The following is a 22,992-nucleotide window of genomic DNA, read 5'->3' on the forward strand; positions in this document are numbered from 1 at the left end:
ACTTTATAAAGTTTACATTTTACGTAGGTTTTGCAACAGTCTAGCAACTTGTAAAGATAACTTTTGGTGAAGAGCTCCTCTATAGTGTATTAAAGAATGGCACTCCAGATGACAATGGGCCTGCACTAAAGGATTAACTCGCACCAAGAAATACACATACTAATTATAAATTAATCAAACATTAAATGACAATGTGTTTCTTTAATTATACTGATATTACTATATATTCTACAGCACAGAAGCATAGCTGAGACTTGGCTAGATTGCAGAATGAAAAACAAAGTACAGAATCGACAGCATTGTAAGGATCAAGTCAATAAATAAGCACTATGAAAAAATCAGCACGTTTAAATCTATATTGATCAATTAATTGCAGAATTGGGGGATTCAGACAAAATGTTATGGAGATAGACAGAAAGGACAGTTTGGCACCAGACAGGTGACTATTTAAACTTGAATGCAAAACCATTTTTAGGTCTGAAGTATTATAAGCTGCAACTTTCACTGTAACATTTTGCATTAACATTACTGTTGAAGATAGAGGAAGAAGAATTGTCAAAGTAAAACTGAACATTATTAAAAGAAAAAGCACAGAATATTGCTTACCTATTCTAGCACACTTCCAAAATATTCCCAGTAGTCTGGAAAACAAATAGCTTTCTTTAAATTCAACAAAACATTTGCAAGAAATTTACTGTGATGAAATCTGATGGATTACAATTTCAATGAATTTTATATTTGACACTTGTCATTCAGGATGGGAGAAATGAAAATAAAACAACAACATATTCTTCATCTTACCCAGTTTCTGGATTGCTCAAGCAATGTAGAGTATAATAATTTTTTTGTAAAGATATCCTCTTTATGTAAGATGATGCGCCAGAGACATTAGCACTGAGAAACCCATTCAAGTATATGATGAATTACTGAACACCAGTGACATTTTTGTTGTTGCAACAAATAGAAATTTACATACTGTAACTATAAGGAATGGTTACAAATTAGCTAGAAAGTATGGAGCATAAAGAGGACCTTTGTTTAGTAATGGACTTGCGACAACAGTACATATGTTGGATGGACTCACTGATGGAAAGAAGTGTCAAGAACAGCCAAATTAGCATTTCAGACTCATTAGTGTAATGTGTAGTTTCATAATCAACAATGACACTTTATAGAGCTGGAGGAAATGGAAGCAGACATACTCATAATCTGCCAAACCAAGGCATGAAAGTAGTATCAAATTAGGTTCATTAACTCGATATTCATCTTAAATTGGGTAATGAAACAAAAAAACAACTGACCATTGATTTTGAGAATGCTAATTTATGGAAAAGATCTCATTGCTCAAGTCACACCTTATTCATTTCACATCTTTCAGGAACAAAGACAGCACTTTCTTTAAGAATTCTTCTGTAAATCAAGATGTTGTTTTCAGAAAGGAAATTAACATTTTGACTCCACTTTCCTATTTAATTCAGGCTGAATACACAATTCAATTTTAAACTGTATATTTTAAAATATTTTCAGTTTGGAAGGCTTTGCACAGGATTGGCTTGCGGAAATCTGAATCATGAAACATATTAGCTTTCAATGTCTTTTAATATTACCTTTGATAACATTTTTGTGAAATAATTAAATTGAACATTGAGACAACTGTTGGCAACAATGCAGAGTATCACCACATTTAAAATAGGGATATTCTGTAACTCAAGACCTGGAGAACCTTTGTAGCGGTTACTTTTCACAAGAGAATATGGATGAGGAAGGGTTTCAGAATCCTCTTTGGGCTACAAATGAAAAATTTATTTTAGTGGAAATAAGTTTAACTTTTCAGATATTAACTTTTCAGGCTTCCAATAATGCTACTCTGAATCAGCAGCTCAAATATTCAATAGGTATATTCCTACCATCTGTCTGGGGAGGTACCTTGCTTTGATATGCCTTCTTTCTCCTGCGAAGTAGAATCTACTCAAAATGGGACAAGATACTGTGGGTGAACTTATTTAACACAACTGAGATACAGAATAAAACAAGAACTATAATTAAGGGAGGAGAGAAGAGATCTACTACAAGCCAATTTAAATGCACGTTGACTAAACATTATCAGAGTAACTAATAATCATGTTATACCAAACTTCTCTTGCTCAAACTGATATCAAAAAGGTAAGAAAATGAAACCTTATCTGAATTCAGCTACAAATTCTGTAATTTCTTTTTACAACCTAATTTTGACAGCAGACATTATCAGCAAAGCACCCAGGGATAAATTTCAAAATAAAAAAAAGTAAAAATAAGAAGCAGTGAAGGATCAGCCAATTGCACGTATGAACTGCACCAATAATGTCTGTTCCAGATTTAACTGGCACTCAACACCTTCAACTTTTACTCCCTTCACCACTGACACATGCTGGCAGCAGCATACACAATCTATAGGTTGCAATGTAGTAACTCATTAAGGCTCATTCAAAAGAATCTTCCAAACCTAGAATAACTGGAAGGATAGGCACAGATGCTTTGGAACATCACCTGCAAGTTTTCTTCCAACCTACTCAACAGCCTGACTTGAAACTATATGACTGTTCTCTCATTATAGTGGAGTCAAAATCTTGGAAATCATTTCCCAGACATATTAAGAGTGAAGCTACCCTTCATGGACTGCAGCAGGGCAAGGAGGCTGCTTGCGATCACCTTCTGAAGAGCAATTCAAAATGGACAATAAATGCTGGCTTCGTCAGTTACTGTTTTGGGCCTGCTACAATGTTCCAACAAAGCACAACTCAAGCTTGAAGTCAACATTTCATTTTGTGCTAAAGCACTTACAGCATTAAGGTCTCGACACTGAATTTCATAATTTACGAAACTGACTACATTATGCCCATTCTCCATACATTCACTTCACAACTTAATTTAGACCCATTTTACAACGCCTTTGTCTTTTGCACTGGGCCTCCAAGTCATCTCCCTTTTGTTCCTACTCTGTCTCTGACAAAAGTATAAAAACCCCATTTGCCAATACCTTTTAGCTTAGAAAGACAGTAAAGAGACATGAAAGTTAAATGTTTCTTTCTCTACAGATGTTGCCAGAACCACTGGAATTTATCCAGCTTCCTGTTTCAGATTTCCAGCATCCGCAGTATTTTGATTTACTTGAGATTTACAAGAGATTTGATAGAGTTTACAAGATCATGGAGGTGTTTCATGAGGTACACAGAAAAGCTTCCCATCAACTGATGGCATAAGATCTGGAAGGTTTTGGCCAAGAAGTGCAGGGTAACTTAAGGACATGAAATATCATGACTTTGTGACTGACATTGTGACTGGGGATAGCAACAAACATCAGATTTGAGTAGACAACTCAAATTAAGTGAAGAAGCAAAAGAGATGATTATAAAATTATATTATCACTTTGGTGATAGAAACATCACTCCACAGAAAATTAACCTTTCAAATTCTACATTATTCCAAGTATATTTGTATCATTGATAGTCACAGGTGAGGTGCCAGAAGACTGGAAGTTGGCAAACGTGGTGCCATTGATTAAGAAAGGTGGTAAGAACAAGCTAGGGAACTATTAGACCAGTGAGCCTGATGTCGGTGGTGGGCAAGTTGTTGGAGGGAATCCGGAGGGACAGGATGTACATGTATTTGGAAAGGCAAGGACTGATTAGGGATAATCAGCATGGCTTTGTGCGTGGGAAATCATGTCACCAACTTGACAGTTTTCTGAAGTAACAAAGAGGTTTGATGAGGGCAGAGCGGTAGATGCAAGACGTTTGACAAGGTTACCCATGTTACCCATGGCAACATTAGATCTCATGGAATACAGGGAGAACTAGCCATTTGGATACAGAACTGACTCAAAGGTAGAATTGTTTTTCAGACCTGGAGGCCTGTGACCAGTGGAGTGCCACAAGGATCGGTGCTAGGTCCACTGCTTTTCATCATTTATATAAATGACTTGGATGTGAGCATAAGAGGTATAGTTATTAAGTTTGTTGATGACAACAAAATTGGAGATGTGATGGACAGAGAAGAAGGTTACCTCAGATTACAACGGGATCTTGGCCAGATGGGCCAGTGGGCCGAGAAGTGGCAGATACAGTTTAGATTGTGAGGTGCTGCATTTTGGGAAAACAAATCTTAGCAGGACCTATACACTTAATGGTAAGGTCCTAGGGAGTGTTGCTGAACAAAGAGGCCTTGGAGTGCAGGTTCATAGCTCCTTGAGTCACAGGTAGATAGGATAGTGAAGGCAGCGTTTGGTATTCTTTCTTTTATTGGTCAGAGTATCGAGTACAGGAGTTGGGAGGTCATGTTGCGGCTGTACAGGACATTGGTTAGGCCACTGTTGGAATATTGCGTGCAATTCTGGTCTCCTTCCTATCAGAAAGATGTTGTGAAACTCGGAAGGGTTCAGAAAAGATTTACAAGGATGTTGCCAGAGTTGGCAGATTTGAACTATAGGTAGAGGTTGGATAGGCTAGGGCTGTTTTCCCTGGAGCGTTGGAGGCTGAGGGGTGACCTCATAGAGGTATATAAAATCATGAGGGGCATGGATAGGATAAAAGACAAAGTCATTTCCCTGGGGTCAGGGAGTCCAGGACTAGAGGACATATGTTTAGGGTGAGAGGGGAAAGATATAAAAAGAGACCGAAGGGGCAACTTTTTCACACAGAGGGTGGTACGTGTATGGAATGAGCTGCCAGAGGATGTGGTGGAGGCTGGTATAATTGCAACATTTAAGAGGCATTTGGATGGGTATATGAATAGGAAGGGTTTGGAGGGATATGGGCTGGGTGCTGGCAGGTAGGACTAGATTGGATAGGGATATCTGGTTGGCATGGACAAGTCAGACTGAGGGGCCTGTTTCCATGCTGTACATCTCCATAACTCTGAGTACCCTTCATCATACCTAGGACAATTGAAAATGCTTCTCAGAGTCACACATTATTCATCAGGATTTACATTTATATTTTTCACAAATGTGGTTTCAGAAGAATAGAGCACTTTACCAGTTTTATTACCTGTTGTTGACAAATATTTCCAAAATCAGATGTCTCAATGGTCAAAAACAGATAAAATAGACTTTCTTCTATGCCTAAAACAGCTAACAACTCCAACATTACTAGGACACTCCCTGCTGTGCCAGTGTGAGTTTTTCCATTTCCTACGTCAGCATTCTTACTAACTCTTAGCAAAACTGCCAATCTGTATGCATTACAGACAGTTTTGTGCTATGAAATCATGTCTACAAGGAACTACGTTATGACTGTCTAAACTTAATTTAAGATCTTTACAGTGCAGAAACAGGATAGTATTGCTCCATCAGTCTGGGTTAGATTTAAAATTTAGTCTCAGGAGGCAAAATACAAGGGCGTAGTTAAATTACACCCACTAGTTTGTTAATATGCATGTTAAAAGGTTAGCTTTGTACTAGTTGTCGTATAATAAATTAGAGGAGAGCCAAATTTGTTTCGGAATACCTTCTGATAGTCTCACATTCAGAATAAAATTATAGTTTGGCTTCTGTTACATTGTTCATCTTGTGTCATTGCAGACACACGAACAACATAGAGATTTACACTGGAAACAGGCCAATTCCTTCTGCCAATTTCTTTGCCTTTCCAGATGTCACCTTTCAGCTGTGCCTTCTAATTATATGCACTGCGTTTGTTAAATGCCTATTGTACCTAAGGTTTAATATGCTTTCTCGTGTTTCAGTGCATGAGCAAGGGATGCATTTACTTGAATTAATTCCCTTCTCACCCTTAATGAAATGTACGGCTGATGTAGCAAACACATCTTTGAAGACATTTCAAACAATTACTTGTGTTGAACTGAGTAAAAAACAGAACATACCTACTTAACTGAAACTAAGAACAAAGAGCCCTTGGAGTGCAGGTTTGTTATTCCTTGAAAGTGGAGTCACAGGAAGACAGGATAGTTGAAGGCAGCGTTTGGTATGTTTTCCTTTATTGGTCAGAGCATTGAGTATAGGAGTTGATCTCCCTGCTATAGAAAAGATGTTGTGAAACTTGAAAAGGTTCAGCAAAGATTTATAAGGATGTGGTCAGGTTTGAGCTATAGGGAGAGGTTGAATAGGCTGGGGCTGTTTTACCAAAGTTTTGGAGGCTGAGATTGACCTTATAGAGGCTTATAAAATCACGAGGGGCATGGATAGAGTAAATAGATAAGATCTTTTCACTGGGGTGGGGGAGTCAAGAATTAAAGGGTATAGGTTTAGGGTGAGAGGGGAAAGATTTAAAAGGGACCTAAGGTGGCACAGTGGCTCAGTGGTTAGCACTGCTGCCTCACAGCACCAAGGTCCCAGATTCGATTCCAGCCTTGGACTGTCTGTGTGGAGTTTGTACATTCTCCCAGTTTCTGCATGGGTTTCCTCTGGGTGTTCTGGTTTCTTACCACAGTCCAAAGATTTGCAGGTCAGATGAATTGGCCATGCTAAATTGCCCATAGTATTAAGTGCATTAGTTAGAAGGAAATGGGTCTGGGTGGGTTACGCTTCAGAGGGTTGGTGTGGACCTGTTGGACCAAAGAGCCGGTTTCCACACCGTAGTAAATCTAAGGGGCAACTTTTCTTTAAAAACACAGAGGGTGGCGCATGTATGGAATAAGCTGCCAGAGGAAATGGTAGAAGGTAGCTGGTACAATTACATTTCAAAGGCATCTGGATGGGTATCTGAACAGGAAGGGTTTAGAGGGATATTGGCAAACAGGACTAGATTATTTTAGGGTATCTGGTCAGCATGGACAAGTCGGACCAAAGGACAAGTTCCCATGCTGTATATCTCTATGACTCAATAATTGGTATGATGCTATCTCCTGTTTTGCAACTTTAGTTTAATTGTTTATATGTATTAGTGCAGTGCTGTCTGTGATATATCGAAGTTGGCACTTACATTCTGGATGAAAAATGGTTTCATGTTGATCAGCCGAGATGACATTAAGTAAGGTCTCAGGCAGATCTAAAGTATCCTTCTAGTGACTTGAAACTTCAACTTTATGACCTTACTATTGAGCTGCACTGTTTTTGCTCTGTTGAAGTTCCATTGCTCTGTTCAAGCAAATACTTTTGTTTTAAAATCACCCATCAAATTTCCAAAATCAACAAATCGAAGCACAAATTCTTAGACATTGTGACAGGGGATGGCATGAGAATATCCAACATAATTCTATTTAATGTTTGTTGTGCTGAACAAATTTTATGCATTATGCGTTGACCTGTGGTGAGATGCAATGGACATTTATATAGTATTGTCAATTTTTGAATCAACTGGGCAGATTCCTGAAATTAAAATCAACTTCAAGTGGTTCTTTCTTCTTTTTCCAAGGTGAACAATATTACAACAGTCTATGCACCAACGTCATCCCATGATTTGTAAATAGATGCTTGTTAGCAGATTAAAATAGCTTAAGATTAATCCTTGTCAATTAAAACAGGGGAAACATATTCAAAGTTGCCTCAGTTTGCTTTTTCCAAATACAGTGCAATGAGAGGTATTTAATGAAATGCACAGCCATTGCTAATAATATAGTTAATTCTCAAAGTTTGCTCAAATCTATGTATAATACTCCAGTCAGTAACAGTAGCCATATCTACTTACACCATTATTCGAGTACTTGGTCAGTATCAATGTGTTATGGCAAAATGATCAGTATCAAAATAAATGTAAAACTTCTCTTGGTTAATTTCAGTTCACATAAGCAGACACTCAAAAGTAAAACTCAAAACTCCGCATAAAGCAATAGTGCCCCCATGATGCATTTCATGTAAAAGATTGTGATTTAGAAAAATTTATAACAGTAAAAAAAAACTTATGATAAATGAAGGCAGCCTGAATTTACGTCATGCCTTTTCATTTCTTTTGGAGGTGCTCCTGGCAGGTCAGTTAGCTGGATTGCTTTTTTGCGATATGGAGGGCTACCAACAGTATGGGTTCAACTTCCACACCAACTGAGGTCACCATGAAAGGGAGGTGATGGTGTAATGATATTATTCGTATTATCTGCCATGGCAGATGGTAGAATTTGAATTGAATTAAAAATCTTGTCTTTTCCAATTGTCTAGTGAATCAGATGAGGTTTCTTTTATGTCTTTCGGGGAAGGAAACTGCTGTTTGAAGGAAACTGCAGATTCACAGTAATGTGGCTGACTTTCAACTTGGGAATCCAATTAGGGATGGGCAAAAAATGCCAATTTAGCCAATAATGTCCACATTCTACGAATGAATAAAAAAAGTCCCGCCTACTCAACACCATCCCTCATTATGATCCTCGGGTTAAACTCACCACCAGTCATCTCTAACTAGAGAACTGGCCTCTGGGATTATAGCGACTACTTTTATTTCAAATCTTGAGGGAAAAACCATCAGTTAATGCCCAAAGACCAACAATTTCTAAGTCAATAGAGATCATAAATATCCCGCATTAAATATATTTTCAAAAGCAGTCTATTGTACTTGGTCACATTTTAACTTTTGAACAAATTTGATAAACCTTAATTTAAAAAGTCAAAAGTTACTGTGTCCTTACCCAGTTTTATTTTTGTCCAGAACACTAGGAGCTAGGGCTCTGATGTAAGCACAGGTACAAATCAAGAGTAGTATCACCGTCAATAGACTCTGGAAGTTGAAAATTGCCGACTGTAGAGATAAAAATTTTAATGAGAATTTCTTTTGGCGTGCTGGAACACAGATTACTGATTAGAAACTAACAATGCAAATAAAGGTAAACAAAATAGAAAAACATGAAATTTAAAACATCTTGGATAGAATACTGCATGTTACACACATAAGGGCAAACCTGAGCAGTGAATTTGGCAAATTGCTTAAGGAAAAGGTTATCGGGATGCAGTGAGACATCCGAATGAATATCAAATAGAGAAGAGAGGGGGTTCAGTTGCAGGAAACTCAGTCATTTCTGTAGACAGAACTTTATTCCTCAAAGTGTCCGCCCAGTCTGCATTTCATCGCCCCAATATAGGAGGAGACATTGATGTGAGCAGGCACCCACACCCAGACCCTGTCATAACAGGGTTTGCTTTCAGTTTAGTCTACCCATTTTCACCGACTTACGGTTTCCATTATCAGCTTTTCCTTCTTCCTGGCAGACTATCATCCACCCATTTGACTTCTCTACAACCATTCTCTCTCTCTCTGGGCTCCATCTTCACCCATTTCAGGAAAGAAAGAAATTTGGTGGAAGCAGTTCAGAGAAGGTCCAGCAATCAACTCCAGAATAAAAGGGTTATCTTTGAGGAAAGATTAGATAAGCAATGCTTGCAAATGGAGTTTAAAACAGTAGAAGTGACTTGAAACAAATAGAAGAACACGAGAGGTTTGAACAGGGTGCATGTGGAAAGGTTGTTTTTTTCTCAAGAATGAACTTGGAACTAGGTGTCATGATTTTAAAATAAATTGTTTCCAATATAAGAACAATGGAGAGAATTTTCTTTCTCCTGGGGTGAGATAGCAGGGAGGTAGGCCATGTATCATAGAAACTCGCTTCCTCAAACATCTATTTATGAACAGAATATCTTTGAATATTCTCAAAGGCAGAGGTGGCTAGATTCTGGAGTAGCAAGAGGGTAAAAGTTCTAGGGGTAGCCAGCGATGTGGAGCAATCAGTTCAGCCACGATCTTATTATATGGCAGATCAGGAATTTTAGGCTAAAATGACCTACCTCTGTTCCTAATTTGTATGTTTGCACGTACTTGTACTATTTCTGCGCTATAAATTTAACTATGAAGTGCAGATGTTTTTAATCACCACAACACCGGTCAAGTCAGAAACCATCTTTCAGCAAGTAAAGGGTGAATTTTGTTTGCTGTAACCCTAGCATAACAGAAGGCAAATCTGCAACTTAAGTTGCAAGGCTCTGTACAATTGCACTTTCAATGTAAAGATGTGGTTTTTCTTTGCCATTTATTTGTAATATAGAGCTGTTTGGCAGTTTTATTTGTACGTTTACAGGGATGTAGGAACTCTGTTATGCCATCCAGCTCCAACTGAGTGCTCCCTGCAGGGATTACATCACTTCTGGCCACAATTAAAAAAAAACAACGAAGTTCAAAATGGTCTTTGCATGCTAAAACAAAGGTTAAATGATACGATTTCACCATTTATCAATTGCTACATCTCACCTTTTCTGCCTTCCATTGTTACGTGTGCTATTTGCTACAGATCTGCTATTTCCATAATGTTAGCCTCTAATGGCAACCTTTAAGCCCCATTCTCTGTAACACTGCTGCCCCTACCGCCCCCACTAACACCCCCATACGAGATCCCACTTCTTCCCCATCTTAATCTCGCAAAGCTTATTTAAAAATGAACTCTTATCCAAACATTTGGTCACATATTGATGTTTTGATGAATTACTGGTTATTATTAACAACCTGAAGAACCAAGGGATGTCTTTCTGCCCCAAATACAACATGCAAATCACTGCTCTTAAAAAGCACACAGGGAAGAGCATAAGTGATTGCAAGCCATTTTCTTCAGTCAGGTTTGCAACCCGCGCAGTGCCACAATGGTCATTATCAAAGTCTCAAATTACATTCTACATGTCTGAAATGAAGGCGAATTTTACTTGAATTGTATAAAAATGTCCGAAACTGTTCAGGTGCAGCTCACTCATCTTATACATACCTTGAATGGGGTGGAGATGGAGTTTCTCTGGAGAAAAAGAACTGGTTGGACATCCATTGATGTTTAGAAGAACAAGAGGTGATCGAATTGAAACTCAAGATCCTGAGGAGATTGATAGGATGATGCTGAAAGGATGTTTTGCCTTGTGGAGAAATGAACACTGGAATTCAATTTAAAAATAAGGGATCTCTCATTTAAGTTTAAGATGAGGAAGAATTCTTTCCCTCAGAGTAAAGTGGAGGCAGGATAATTGAATGCTTTAAATATAGAGGTTGACTGATTCCCTCGTTGGTGAATTAGTGGGAAAGTGAGACCACAATCAGATCAACTATGACCTGATAGAATGGAAGGACTGGCTAGGCATACTCATGTTTGCAATTCTTATGGAGATATTGTTATGCATGTTTCATAGCTAATTACCATATTAAGAACATATATTTGAAAGGATGGAGGAAAAATTGAATTAATTCAAATTCTGTGGCAGTACTTCAACTGGTTCTACTTCTTCGTAACAACATAAAAAGGGTCATCAGAGGGTCTCTTTGGAAATGATGCATACCCCCAAGACAACTTCCTCAAACTCTTCATTGTTTGTCCTGTGGTAGGATAGGACAAACCCAAGGATAATGTTGTCTGAGACACAGTCATACTCTCAGTCTGAAATTTATATATGTCAGACTTATCTGTGGAGAAGTGCTTCAAATTTTGACACAAGCTCCAAGACATTAATAAGGAGAGGATTGCAGGGTCATCAGACCTAAGGTTTTCATTTGCCCAAGTTGATGTTTGTTATGTAAAGTCCAAAAATAGGAAATGAACCACCTTAAATTAAGGACTGTGGAAGGAGCTGCTGCACTTTCAGAAACAAACCACTGAAACTCACTAAGTTTTGTTTACATATGGCTTTATTCAAGCAGAGGTGGGGTGTGGGGGAAGATGGGTTTTCAGGGAAGATGTTTGAGATGCCATGGCACATCGGGTGGGTATGCAGAGTACACTTCACCCAGCCATACGCTGATTGCACAAACCTACCAGGACCAATTGAGGGGGCCAGGAGTCTTAGCATAATAACTCTCTAGCTCCTGGGCAGGTAAACAAAGAGATACAAACATTATAGAAGCAAAAGGGCTTAAGACAGCACCTCTCATTCTCTCTCTGGAGTAAAATAAACAATTGAAAGTTGGCTAATCTGCCATAATTTGCTTTCAGCTATTGCCTCTAACCAATGATTGAAAGACTGAACAATGTGGCAACCAACCCATCTCTTCAGAAAAGAACTGAAAGGATGTCGAAAAAGAGATCAAAGATTAGAAGGACTTGAGGGTGGAAAAAAAAAGAGATAAATCACGTGGACTGGGGCTTTTAAAATGTGTTTCCCCAGTATTTTTCACTCCACTCGTAACATCGATGCTTCTTTTTATATGTCTGCATGAGTGTAGGGGTTCAGAAATGGGTTTGAGCTTAATGTTAGGGAGTTATAAGTTGATCATTCATATTTTATTTTTCTATGGTTAGAACTGATTTTTTGTGATAAATAATAGTTTCTTGTCAACCACAAAAAGCCTGTCAGAATTTTGTTAAACTAAGTTCATCAGAAATGTAAACTGGTGAACTTGAGTAATTTGCTTAAAACTTCAACATTTGTGACAACCCTGAGTGTGGAAGAGTTCGGGTATCAGTGCATTTTCAACAAGGGTCATGACAAGTGGTGCATGAATTTATTACTTTGGACTTTATAGCAGTATTAGTGCTGAATTACTTGCTAGATTGGTTCAAAGGGTAGTCAAGTCACATGTAGGCCAAACTAGTTGAAGACAGCAGGTTACTGTTCCTGAAGAGTGAACCAACTGGGTTTTTATGATCATCAACAGTTAAATGATCACTATTAGATTTACTTTTTAATTCCACATTTGTCAAATTTAAACTTTCAACTCAAACTGAAGGCTTCTTCCAAAGCTGCGACCTCAACCACTTAGAAAATCAAAGGAAGCAGATGATGTATGGGACCACCACTACCACCTTCCTCTCGATTTCGAAGCTCCTTGGATGCTGCCTGAACAGCTGTGCTCTTCCAGCACCACTAATCCAGAATCTCCAAATGACACACTACCCTGACGTGGAACTACATTATTGTTTCTTCAATGTCACTTCATCAAAAGCCTGGATCTGCCTCTCTAACTGCATTGTGGGAGTTCTTAGACCCAAAGGACTTCAGAAGCACAAGGAAGCTGCGCACTACCACCTTCAAGGGCAATTAGGGATTGGCAATAAACTTAAATGAAGGTCAAAAAAAAAATCTTTTTTAGTTCACCACAGATGATGTGCCCACCTCTTGGTAATCCTATTTTTCATTGTGATGTTTCTAACTTGCCTTTCCTGAAATTCTTATGAAATGCCAGTCACTGTGTCAATACTACTTTATCCCTCAACTTAATTTGCCAATTCATTTGAGCTAGCTCTGCTTTCATACCCTGATTTAAAATGAAAATACTCATCTTGGGCTGACTGTTCCCACTGGTGGGAACCACTTAATTTCCCTTCTAAGTCACACACTACCTTGATTTGAAACCATAACACAGTTCCTTCACCGCCAATGGGTCAAATAAGAATATGCTAGAAACTTCCCTAAGTGGACAATCAAACTCATGAGAGGCGGATTGCCAACAAAGCTTAGAATAAGGAGGAATACAGAAAATACATTGAAGACAGAAATAAGGAGGAACAATTAGAGTCAGAGTCCACAGAGATGGACAACATGGAAACAGACCCTTGGGTTCAACCCATCCATGCCGACCAGATATCCCAACCCAATCTAGTCCCACCTGTCAGCACCCGACCCATATCCCTCCAAACCCTTCCTATTCATATACCCATCCAGATGCCTTTTAAATGTTGCAATTGTACCAGCCTGCACCCCTTCCTCTGGCAGCTCATTCCATACACGTACCACCCTGTGTGAAAAGGTTGCCCCTTCGGTCTCTTTTATATCTTTCCCCTCTCAACCTGGACTCCCTGACCCCAGGGAAAAGACTTTGTCTATTTATGCTATCTATGCCCCTCAATTTTGTAAACCTCTATAAGGTCACCCCTCAGCCTCTGATACTCCAGGGAAAACAGCCCTCGCCTGTTCAGCATCTCCCTGTAGCTCAAATCCTCCAACCCTGGCAACATCCTTGAAAATCGTTTCCGAACTCTTTCAAGTTTCACAACATCTTTCCGATAGGAAGGAGAACAGAATTGCACGCAATATTCCAACAGTGGCCTAACCAATGTCCTGTAGAGCCGCAACATAACCTCCCAACTCCTGCACTCAATACTCTGACCAATAAAAGCATAGCAAGCACCTTCTTCACCATCCTATCCACCTCTGATTCCACTTTCAAGGAGCTATGAACTGCACTCCAAGGTCTCTTTGTTCAGCAACACTCCCTAGGACCTTACCATTAAGCGTATAGGTCCTGCTAAGATTTGCTTTCCCAAAATGCATACCTCGTATTTATCTGAATTAAGCTCCGTCTGCCACTTCTCAGCCAATTGTTTTGGTGTCATCTGCAAACTTACTAATGGTACCTCTTATGTGCACATCCAAATCATTTATGTAAATGACAAAAAGTAGAGGGCCCAGCACTGACCCTTGTGGCACTCCACTGGTCACAGGCCTCCAGTCTGAAAAACAACGCTCCACCACCACCCTCTGTCTTCTACCTTTGAGCCAGTTCTGCATCCAAATGGCTAGTTCTCCCTGTATTCCATGAGTTCTAACCTTGCTAGCCAGTCTCCCATGCGGAACTTTGTCAAACATCCATATAGATCACATCTATCACTCTGCCCTCATCAAACCTCTTACTTCTTCAAATAAAACTTAAATTAAATTGGTGAGACATTATTTCCCATGCACAAAGCTATGTTGACTATTCCTAAGCTGTCCTTGCCTTTCAAAATACATGTACATCCTGTCCCTCAGGATTCCCTCCAACAACTTGCCCACCATTGACATCAGGCTCACTGGTCTATAGTTCCCTGGCTTGTCCTTACCACCCTTCTTAAACAGTGGCACCACGTTTGCCAAACTCCAGTCTTCTGGCACCTCACCTGTGACTATCGATGATACAAATATCGCAGCAAGAGGCCCAGCAATCACTTCTCTAGCTTCCCACAGAGTTCTAGGGTACACCTGATCAGGTTCTGGGGATTTATCCACCTTTATGCTTTCCATGACATCTAGCACTTCCTCCTCTGTAATCTGGACATTTTGCAAGGTGTCACCATCTATTTCCCTTCAGTCTCTATCTTCCACAACCTTGTCCACAGTAAATACTGATGAAAAATACTCATTTAGTATCTCCCCCATTTTCTGTGGCTCCACACAAAAGCCGCCTTGCTGATCTTTGAGGGGCTCTATTCTCTCCCTAGTTACCCTTTTGTCCTTAATATATATTTGTAAAATCTCTTTGGATTCTCCTTAATTCTATTTGCTAAAGCTATCTCATGTCCCCTTTTTGCCCTCCTGATTTCCCTCAAGTATACGCCTACTGCCTTTATACTCTAAGGATTTACTCGACCTATCCTGTCTATACCTTATATATGCTTCCTGCTTTTTCTGAACCAAACCCTCAATTTCTTTAGTCATCCAGCATTCCCTATACCTACCAGCCTTTCCTTTCACCCTAACAGGAATACATTTTCTCTGGATTCTCGTTATCTCATTCCTGAAGGTTTCCCATTTTCCAGCCATCGCTTTACCTGCGAACATGTGTCCCCAATCAGCTTTTGAAGGTTCTTGCCTGATACCGTCAAAATTGGCCTTTCTCCAATTTAGAACTTCAACTTTTAGATCTGGTCTATCCTTTTCCATCACTATTTAAAATCAAATGGAATTATGGTCGCTGGCCCCAAAGTGCTCCCCCACTCATACCTCAGTCACCTGCCCTGCCTTATTTCCCAAGAGAACGTCAAGTTTTAGATTTATTTTAGATTACTTACAGTGTGGAAACAGGCCCTTCGGCCCAACAAGTCCACACCGACCCGCCGAAGCGCAACCCACCCATACCCCTACATTTACCCCTTACCTAACACTGCGGGCAATTTAGCATGGCCAACCCACCTAACCTGCACATCTTTGGACTGTGGGAGGAAACCGGAGCACCCGGAGGAAATCCACGCAGACACGGGGAGAAAGGCAACTGACTGTGTGGAGTTTGCACAGAGGCGGGAATTGAACCCGGGTCTCTGGCTCTGTGAGGCAGCAGTGCTAACCACTGTGCCTTGTATCTTCAGAAAATTTTCTTGTACACACAAATTCCTCTACACTATGGCAGTCCTAGTCTATGTTTGTAAAGTTAAAATCCCCTACCATAACCACCCTATTATTCTTACAGATAGCTGAGATCTTCTTACAAGTTTGTTTCTCAATTTCCCTCTGACTATTAATGGGTCTATAATACAATCCCAATAATGTGATCATCCCTTTCTTATTTCTCAGTTCCACCCAAATAACTTCCCTGGATGTATTCCCAGGAATATCTTCCCTCAGCACAGCTATCCCTTATCAAAAACGCCACTTCCTCCTCCTCTCTCGCCTCCCTTTCTATCCTTCCTGTAGCATTTTTATCCTGGAACATTAAGCTGCCAGTCCTGCCCATCCCTGAGCCATGTTTTTGTAATTGCTATGATATCCCAGTCCCATGTCCCTAACCATGCCCCGAGTTAACCTACCTTCCCCATTAGGCCCCTTGCATTGTAATAAATGCAGTTTAATTTATTCGTCCTACCTTGTCCCTGCCTGCCCTGACTGTTTGACTCTCTTCTGTTCTCAACTGTACCAGTCTCAAATTGATCTCTTTCCTCACTACCTCCCTGGTACGCACCCCCCCATCTTACTAGTTTAAATCCTCCCGAGCAGCTGTAGCAAATTTCCCTGCCAGTATATCACTCCCCTTCCAATTTAGGTGCAATCTGTCCTTCTTGTACAGGTCACTTCTATCTCAAAAGAGATTTTATTCTGAGGGTACTGAATCCATGGTATTCGTTACTGCAAGAGGTTGTTGAAGCTGGCTCATTAAATATATTCAGGGCTGAGATAAACAAATTTTAATCTGTAAGTGAGGCAAGCATTTTGGTAAAAAGGCAGGAAAGCAAAGTAGAGAATTATCAGCTTCATGATCTGATTGAATGGAGGAGCAGACTTGATTGACCAAATGGGCTACTTCCACTCCTATACCTTGTGGTCTTATCCATTAATCCTGAAATTCTCTTCCAAACAAAAGTGCGGCCAGACCTACTCCTCAAAGACTGCATGGAGTACATCTGCACATGACTGTGACTAAAATGGGATGAGTATGCTGTCTCTCTCTTGTTCCATTGCTCCTCAGTTTACATTAAAATTTAACTGTCTTAACCTGTTTTGGCTTGAAGAAAAGAACATGTGGAATATTAAGATTGCTGTTGATCTAGTATTCTAGAAATAGACAGATCTCTCCACAGTTGCCTCCAAGGTCATATCTTCAGTAACGCAAAGATCACTTGGGGCTGTGGATGCTTCAAAGGCACTAGGTCACTCAGGGGGAGAGGCTTCAAAGGAACAAAGATCACTCAGGGCGTGGCTCCAAACACAATAAACTTTGAAGGTGACAGGATAAATGCAGAGAACTATTAATAAAGCATAGTGTCCTCAGCTTTAATAAGAAGGGCACAGAGTACAAGAACAAGGAGATGATGTTGAACTTGTACAAGGCACTGGTTGGACCTCAGCTGCAGTATTCGGTGCTAAGAGAGTACCACATAACAAGGCAGATGTGAAGGCATTCGAGAAAGTGCATAAGCAATTTACAAGAATTGTTCCAGAAATGAGAAATGTCAAGGAACTAGATTGAAGAAATTAGGACTGTTATCTTTGGAGAAAAGAAGGCAGAGAGGAAATTTGTTAGAGGTCTTCAAAATGGAAAGCTAGATTGCAAGAAGCTGTTCCAACTAGTGAAAAGAACAAAAATTAGAGGGCATAGACTTAAAGTGATCTGTAAAAGAGGCATGATGATGTGAGAAAAAAAACTCATGCGGCAAATAGTGAGGGTATGCAATGCACGAGGACCACAAGAAACATAACAGGATCATGGTGGATCCAACATACCTGAACAGCCACTTACCTGGCCTTTCCCCACGACCCTCGATTTCCCCTACTGATTAGGAATTGCTCAATCTTAAATATATACAAAGAGTCTGCTCCCACAGCTGTGTGGCAAGTAGTTCAGACACTTAATCCTCAGACGAAATTCCTCTGCAGTCTTCAAGTGGCACTCCTTATTTCTGAGACAATGCCCTAGCCCCTCATGAGGGGAAACATCCTCTCATCCTTTACCCTATCAAGCCCATTACAAATCCTATATGTTTCAACTAGATGACCTCTCATTCGTCTAAATTCTAATGAGTCCCATCCCAAACTGTTTTACCAGTGCTCATAAGACAATTTCTCCATACCAGGGGACCATCTTACAGGTCCTTCTCTGAACTGCCTCCAGTGAAGTAATATATTTCCTTAAAAAAGGGGACAATGCTACCCTCAGTACTCCAGATGTCTCACCAGCACCTTTTACAGTTGCAGAAAGGCTTCCCTACTTTCATACTCAAATCCCCTTGAAATAAGGGTTCATATTCCATTACCATTTCTGATTACCTGCTGCACTTGTGCACTAGTTTTCTGTCTTTTGTGTACAAGTACACCCAAGTCTGTGTTGCTGTTTTCTGCAGTTTTTCTCCATTTAAATAAACTGCTTGGATTGTGGTGGAGGCAGGTTCAATTTCGGCATTTGAACGGGCATTGGATGATAATTTGGACAGCTATCGTGTGCAAGGTTATGAGGCAAAAAGCACGAGATTGGTACAAGGCTACAATATTCATTTGCAGAGCTGGTGTAGGCACAATGGTTGTATGGACCTCTGCACTAACAATTAAGATTATGTGAAGATTACCTTGGGGGCCAGACACACAAGAATACCTTGCAACTTGATAATGTAGCTATGGAGAGGTTAGAATGAGTGTCAGAGGTTAGTCATCTAACATAGATGGGAGGAAGCTTTTCTCACAAGGCACTATGGTCAAACACAAAGTTGGAGAAACTCAGCAGGTCCAGCAGTATTTGTGGGGATAGAAACAGAATTAACATTTCAAGTCCACTATGACTTCTTCAGAAGCTCCAGAGTTCTGAAGATGACTCACTAGATTTGAAATATTAAACGTTTCTCTCTCCAAAGATCTGACAGACCTGCTAAGTATTTCCAGCATTCATACTATTTTGCTTTTATTCAAGTTAGTCTGTGGAATTCTTAATGACTTAACCTAACAGCCCTCTGGGGTAAAATATTCTTCAGGCTCAGGAGGGTATATCAGTAAAGGAGATAGGGATTATGAGCAAAAGGCAGTGAAATGGAGCTGAGGATTATCAGATCAGGCATGATCTCATTGGGCTGAATGATCTACTTCTACTTGTACATCTTATCTTGTCTAAGTAGTCTTCTTGAATGGGTCCATGCCCAAATAGATGATACTCCAAACTTAGAACTACATTGCTTCTCTTTCAAAGTTGCATGGATAAAATTCCCTAATTGTACTGTCAGTAGTCCTGCACCTTGAAGACTGCAAGAAAGTACCATTATCTTCTCAAGGCCAATTAAGACTGAGCCTAAATTCAGGTCTAGCCAGCAATATCCATCCAATAGATGAATAAACAGCCAGCTGCAACATGAGGAAGAGCCTTTTCTACACAAGTGGCCAGGAACACATCACCTGAGTGTGGAAGCTGCAGATTCAAGCTGGCTTTCAAAAAGGCAATTTAAGTACTTGAAGAAAAAAAAACTGCAAACCTACAGGGAAAGGACTGAGTAAAATATGGTTATTTGCTTTGGTAGAGCTAGTACAATCACAACGAACTAAATAGCCTCCTCTTATAACCGTTCTATGAAGACAGCCCACAAGTCAATCATCTTCCATAGAGGTCAATATACATATTCAACATAATCATTACTATCAGGCCACAAGGACGCCATGTGTCAATACTTAAAATAAGATCGACTCCAACAATGTGGAATTTAGGCCATTTAAAAATAAGTGATCCCAGGAAATATTTGCTGTTGAACGGTTACTCCGCATCGTAACTGATTACTCTGGAACATCTGCATCTAAATTTGGCCCGTCCACGGGTTTACTTACTCCAATTGTTCGGATAAATTATTTGTTTCGATAACAGCCAGTAAAACCGGTAGAAAACAGTCTGTTACCTGAAGGCCCTGACCCAATACACTGCTATTCCCCCATCTCCTATCCCATACTGCAGAGCAGCAGCAAAAACAAATAGGGCTGTCAATAGGAACACACTAACTCCACAAACACTTATCAGAACCTAAGCTAGTCAGTAAACACCTGCAACACCAGAACAAAAAAGACAAACCCTCACTCACCATCCTGCACACTTCATAGCCACATCACACTTCCGGCAGGTCTGGAAGTGACGCACTCCCCTTTCCAGCCGATTGCCTTCTCAACGCTTTCTTCCTCCTCGCCTTTGCCGGCGGTTTGTAATGACGTGCCACACAGCATCTTCACACGGGGTGGGGCTCAGGCTCAAGCGCATGTTTGTGTGAAACGTAATCGGAATCGGGCCGCACGGCGTGAGGCGCTGCGATTGGCTGGACGTGTGGAAGGTTCTGGGTGTGCTCTGATGTCGCTGTGAAATTAACCAGAGAAATGAGAGCAGAGTGTCGGCGGTAAAGGAGGCTCGGCGTTTAAATTCAGTGCACTCAGGCCGAGTCTGGTCATTAAAGGTACAAGTTATGAGTTCAGGTTGTCTACCAGTTTGTTGTCATGAACTCTATCCGACATAAGTCCGACTGTTTGATCCTGGATAGTTTGACTTCACATTTTTTGAAAACAAGAGTTTATAAACGCCCTTTAACGTGTGGAAACTGACAGCAAAATGTTTTGAAGTCCACGAAATTTCCGACTGAAGACCGCAAAACCCTCTTTCTTTAATAGATATAGATCAGGCAGAGATCATTCTGCCCATCTTGTCAATGTTGGCTATTTGTACACCTTTGAAGGAGTGGGCCTTGTCATTTAGACCTCAGAGGAGTTTGGCCAGCCACTTAAAACTCTGAAAGCATCCCTAGTTTTCAAATATTACTATATTCTGCAGATCTTCTGTCCGACAATGTCCATCAGACAGTGTCATTTTTTAAATAGAAAGATGGCAGCAATTGTATTTTCATTCAACAAAATAAGTAATGTAAAATCAAGTCACCAAAACACAGAAATAAAAATAGAAATGCTGGAGAAATTCATCAGGTCTAACAGCTCTAGAGGAGAAGATCAAACTGTTTGGGTTCTGAGGAAAAGTTACACTGACCTCAAAACATTAACTCTTCCTCTCTCCACAGATGCTGCCAGACCCACTGTGCTTCTGCAGCACCTTCTTTTTGCTTAACATTTTCAGCAACCACAGTGTTTTACTTTGAAACCAAAATACTGTGGATTCTGAAGAACTGAAATAAGAACAAAAGGTGCTGAAAGAACTCAGTAGGTCTGTCAGTATGGCTGGTGAAAGAAAGTTAATGTTGTTTTGAGCCCAATTATGACTTCTGAACTGAAGGGGCTGTAAATGATGGTGTTTTTATACTATTGATGAAGGAGCAAGTGGAACAAAAGTAAGAGAATGGAAGGAAAGAGTCCAAGATGGACCAGGTGAGAGCAGGTTGGAATTTGGAAGCAAAATTGATGAATTTTTCCAGTTCTGGATGAGAGAAGGAAGCAGTGCCAATCCATGTACTGGAGAAAATGTTGTAGGAGGAGCACAAGTTGAAAATGTTTCACAAATCCCATAAAGAAATGAGTATAACTTGGACCTATTAGAGTACCTGTAACTGCATCTTTGACTTCTAATTTTAAGGTTTTTTTTTAAAACTTTGAATAATTTAATAAAAATCTGATGGTAGACATTTGATGAATTGTATATTGTGTGTTCTGGTGAAATTACAGTTAGTAAAACATATTTGATAAATTTCAAATTTAATAGCATTATCAGGACTTAAGTTTGTACTCTTTTCTCAATAGATATTTCTTTTTCATTTCACTCATGGGATGTGGGCATTGCTGGCTGGGCCAGCATTTATTGCCCATCCCTAGTTGTCCTTGAAAAGGTGGTGGTGAGCTACTTTCTTGAACCACTGCAGTTCACGTGGTGTAGCTGACCCACAATGCCATTAGGGAGGGAATTCCAGGATTTTGATTCAGTAACAGCAATATATTTCCAAGTTAGGATGGTGAGTGGCTTGAAGGGGAACTTGCATGTAGTGGTGTTCCCATTTATCTGCTATCCTTCCCTTCTGGATGCAAGTAGTCAGGGATTTGGAAGGTGCTATCTAAGGATCTTTGGTGAATTTGGGCAGTGGACCTTACAGTACACACTGCTGCAACTGAGCACCGATGGAACATGGTGCCAATCAAGCAGGCTGCTTTCTCCTGGGTGGTGTCAAGGTTCCTGAATGCTGTTGAAATTTCATCCTTTTAGGCAATTGGGAAGTATTCAATCACTGTCTTGACTTTTGCCTTGTACAAAATAGAAGAGAATAGAATATAATTTATTGTTGCGTGAATAGGCTTTAGTGAGTCACGAAGATAGTGGACAGACTTTGGGGAGTCAGGAGATTCCTAGCTTCTGACCTGTTCTTGTAGCCACTGTGATTATGTGACGAGTTCAGTTGAGTTTCTGGTCAAAGGTAACCCCCAGGACGTTGATAGTCAGGAATTCAGTGATGGTAACACCATTCACTATCAAGGGACAGTGATTAGATTGTCTTTTATTGGAGATGGTTATTGTCTGGCATTTATGTGGTACAAATATTACTTGCCAATTGTCAGCCCAAGTCCAGATATTATTGCATTTGAACATGAACTCTTTCAGTTTCTGAGTCACAAATGGTGCTGAACATTGTGCAATCATCAGCAAACATCCTCACTTATGACATTATGATAAAGTGAAAGGCCGTAACCAGGAGAAGCAATTGTGTCTTCTGGTTCATGTAAGTTTGAAATAATCACAGTTATAGACTCAAAATGATGGAAATTCAATAAGCATTTCATACAGCTGCATATGCGGCTGGAGTGCAGTTGCTCAGCACCGAACTGTAATGTAGCACTATGTTACCCTGTGTATTTGTATAACAATTCCTTGCTCTTTATGAATAACGTACTATCCCTCTTTCTTTAAAGCAAACTACTATATATTAAAACTATACCAATTATGACTTTATTTTATATTGTGTATCAAACAACCAACTTTT

The 22,992-nt window shown here is 40.0% G+C and overlaps 2 protein-coding genes across 10 annotated transcripts in view; one reads left to right on the top strand and one right to left on the bottom strand.

The window, feature by feature from the left end:
• tmem167a (transmembrane protein 167A) overlaps nucleotides 1-20,201 on the bottom strand; it is a 29,862-nt gene extending 9,661 nt beyond the window's left edge. Inside the window, exons 1-4 of one of the 2 annotated variants that reach the window (XM_043708552.1) lie at nucleotides 20,116-20,171; nucleotides 10,666-10,807; nucleotides 8,551-8,660; nucleotides 607-641 (exon numbers count right to left, since the gene is read on the bottom strand). In XM_043708552.1, coding sequence (XP_043564487.1) covers nucleotides 607-641; nucleotides 8,551-8,660; nucleotides 10,666-10,722 — 202 coding nt within the window. In that variant the 5' untranslated portion in view covers nucleotides 10,723-10,807; nucleotides 20,116-20,171. Of the gene's footprint in view, nucleotides 1-606; nucleotides 642-8,550; nucleotides 8,661-10,665; nucleotides 10,808-20,115 lie in introns of both variants that reach the window. The other variant, XM_043708560.1, reaches the window with a different exon arrangement.
• A 104-nt stretch (nucleotides 20,202-20,305) lies between these two features.
• The window catches only part of xrcc4 (X-ray repair complementing defective repair in Chinese hamster cells 4), a 383,221-nt gene continuing 380,534 nt past the window's right edge, over nucleotides 20,306-22,992 (top strand). For all 8 annotated transcript variants that reach the window (XM_043708498.1, XM_043708491.1, XM_043708485.1 and 5 more), the window contains exon 1: nucleotides 20,306-20,478. The gene's annotated coding sequence lies outside the window, so the exon portion shown is untranslated. The remainder of the gene's footprint in view (nucleotides 20,479-22,992) is intronic.

This window comes from Chiloscyllium plagiosum, chromosome 2 (genome assembly GCF_004010195.1).
Source record: "Chiloscyllium plagiosum isolate BGI_BamShark_2017 chromosome 2, ASM401019v2, whole genome shotgun sequence".
In the NCBI taxonomy this organism is placed as follows: Eukaryota; Metazoa; Chordata; class Chondrichthyes; order Orectolobiformes; family Hemiscylliidae; genus Chiloscyllium; species Chiloscyllium plagiosum.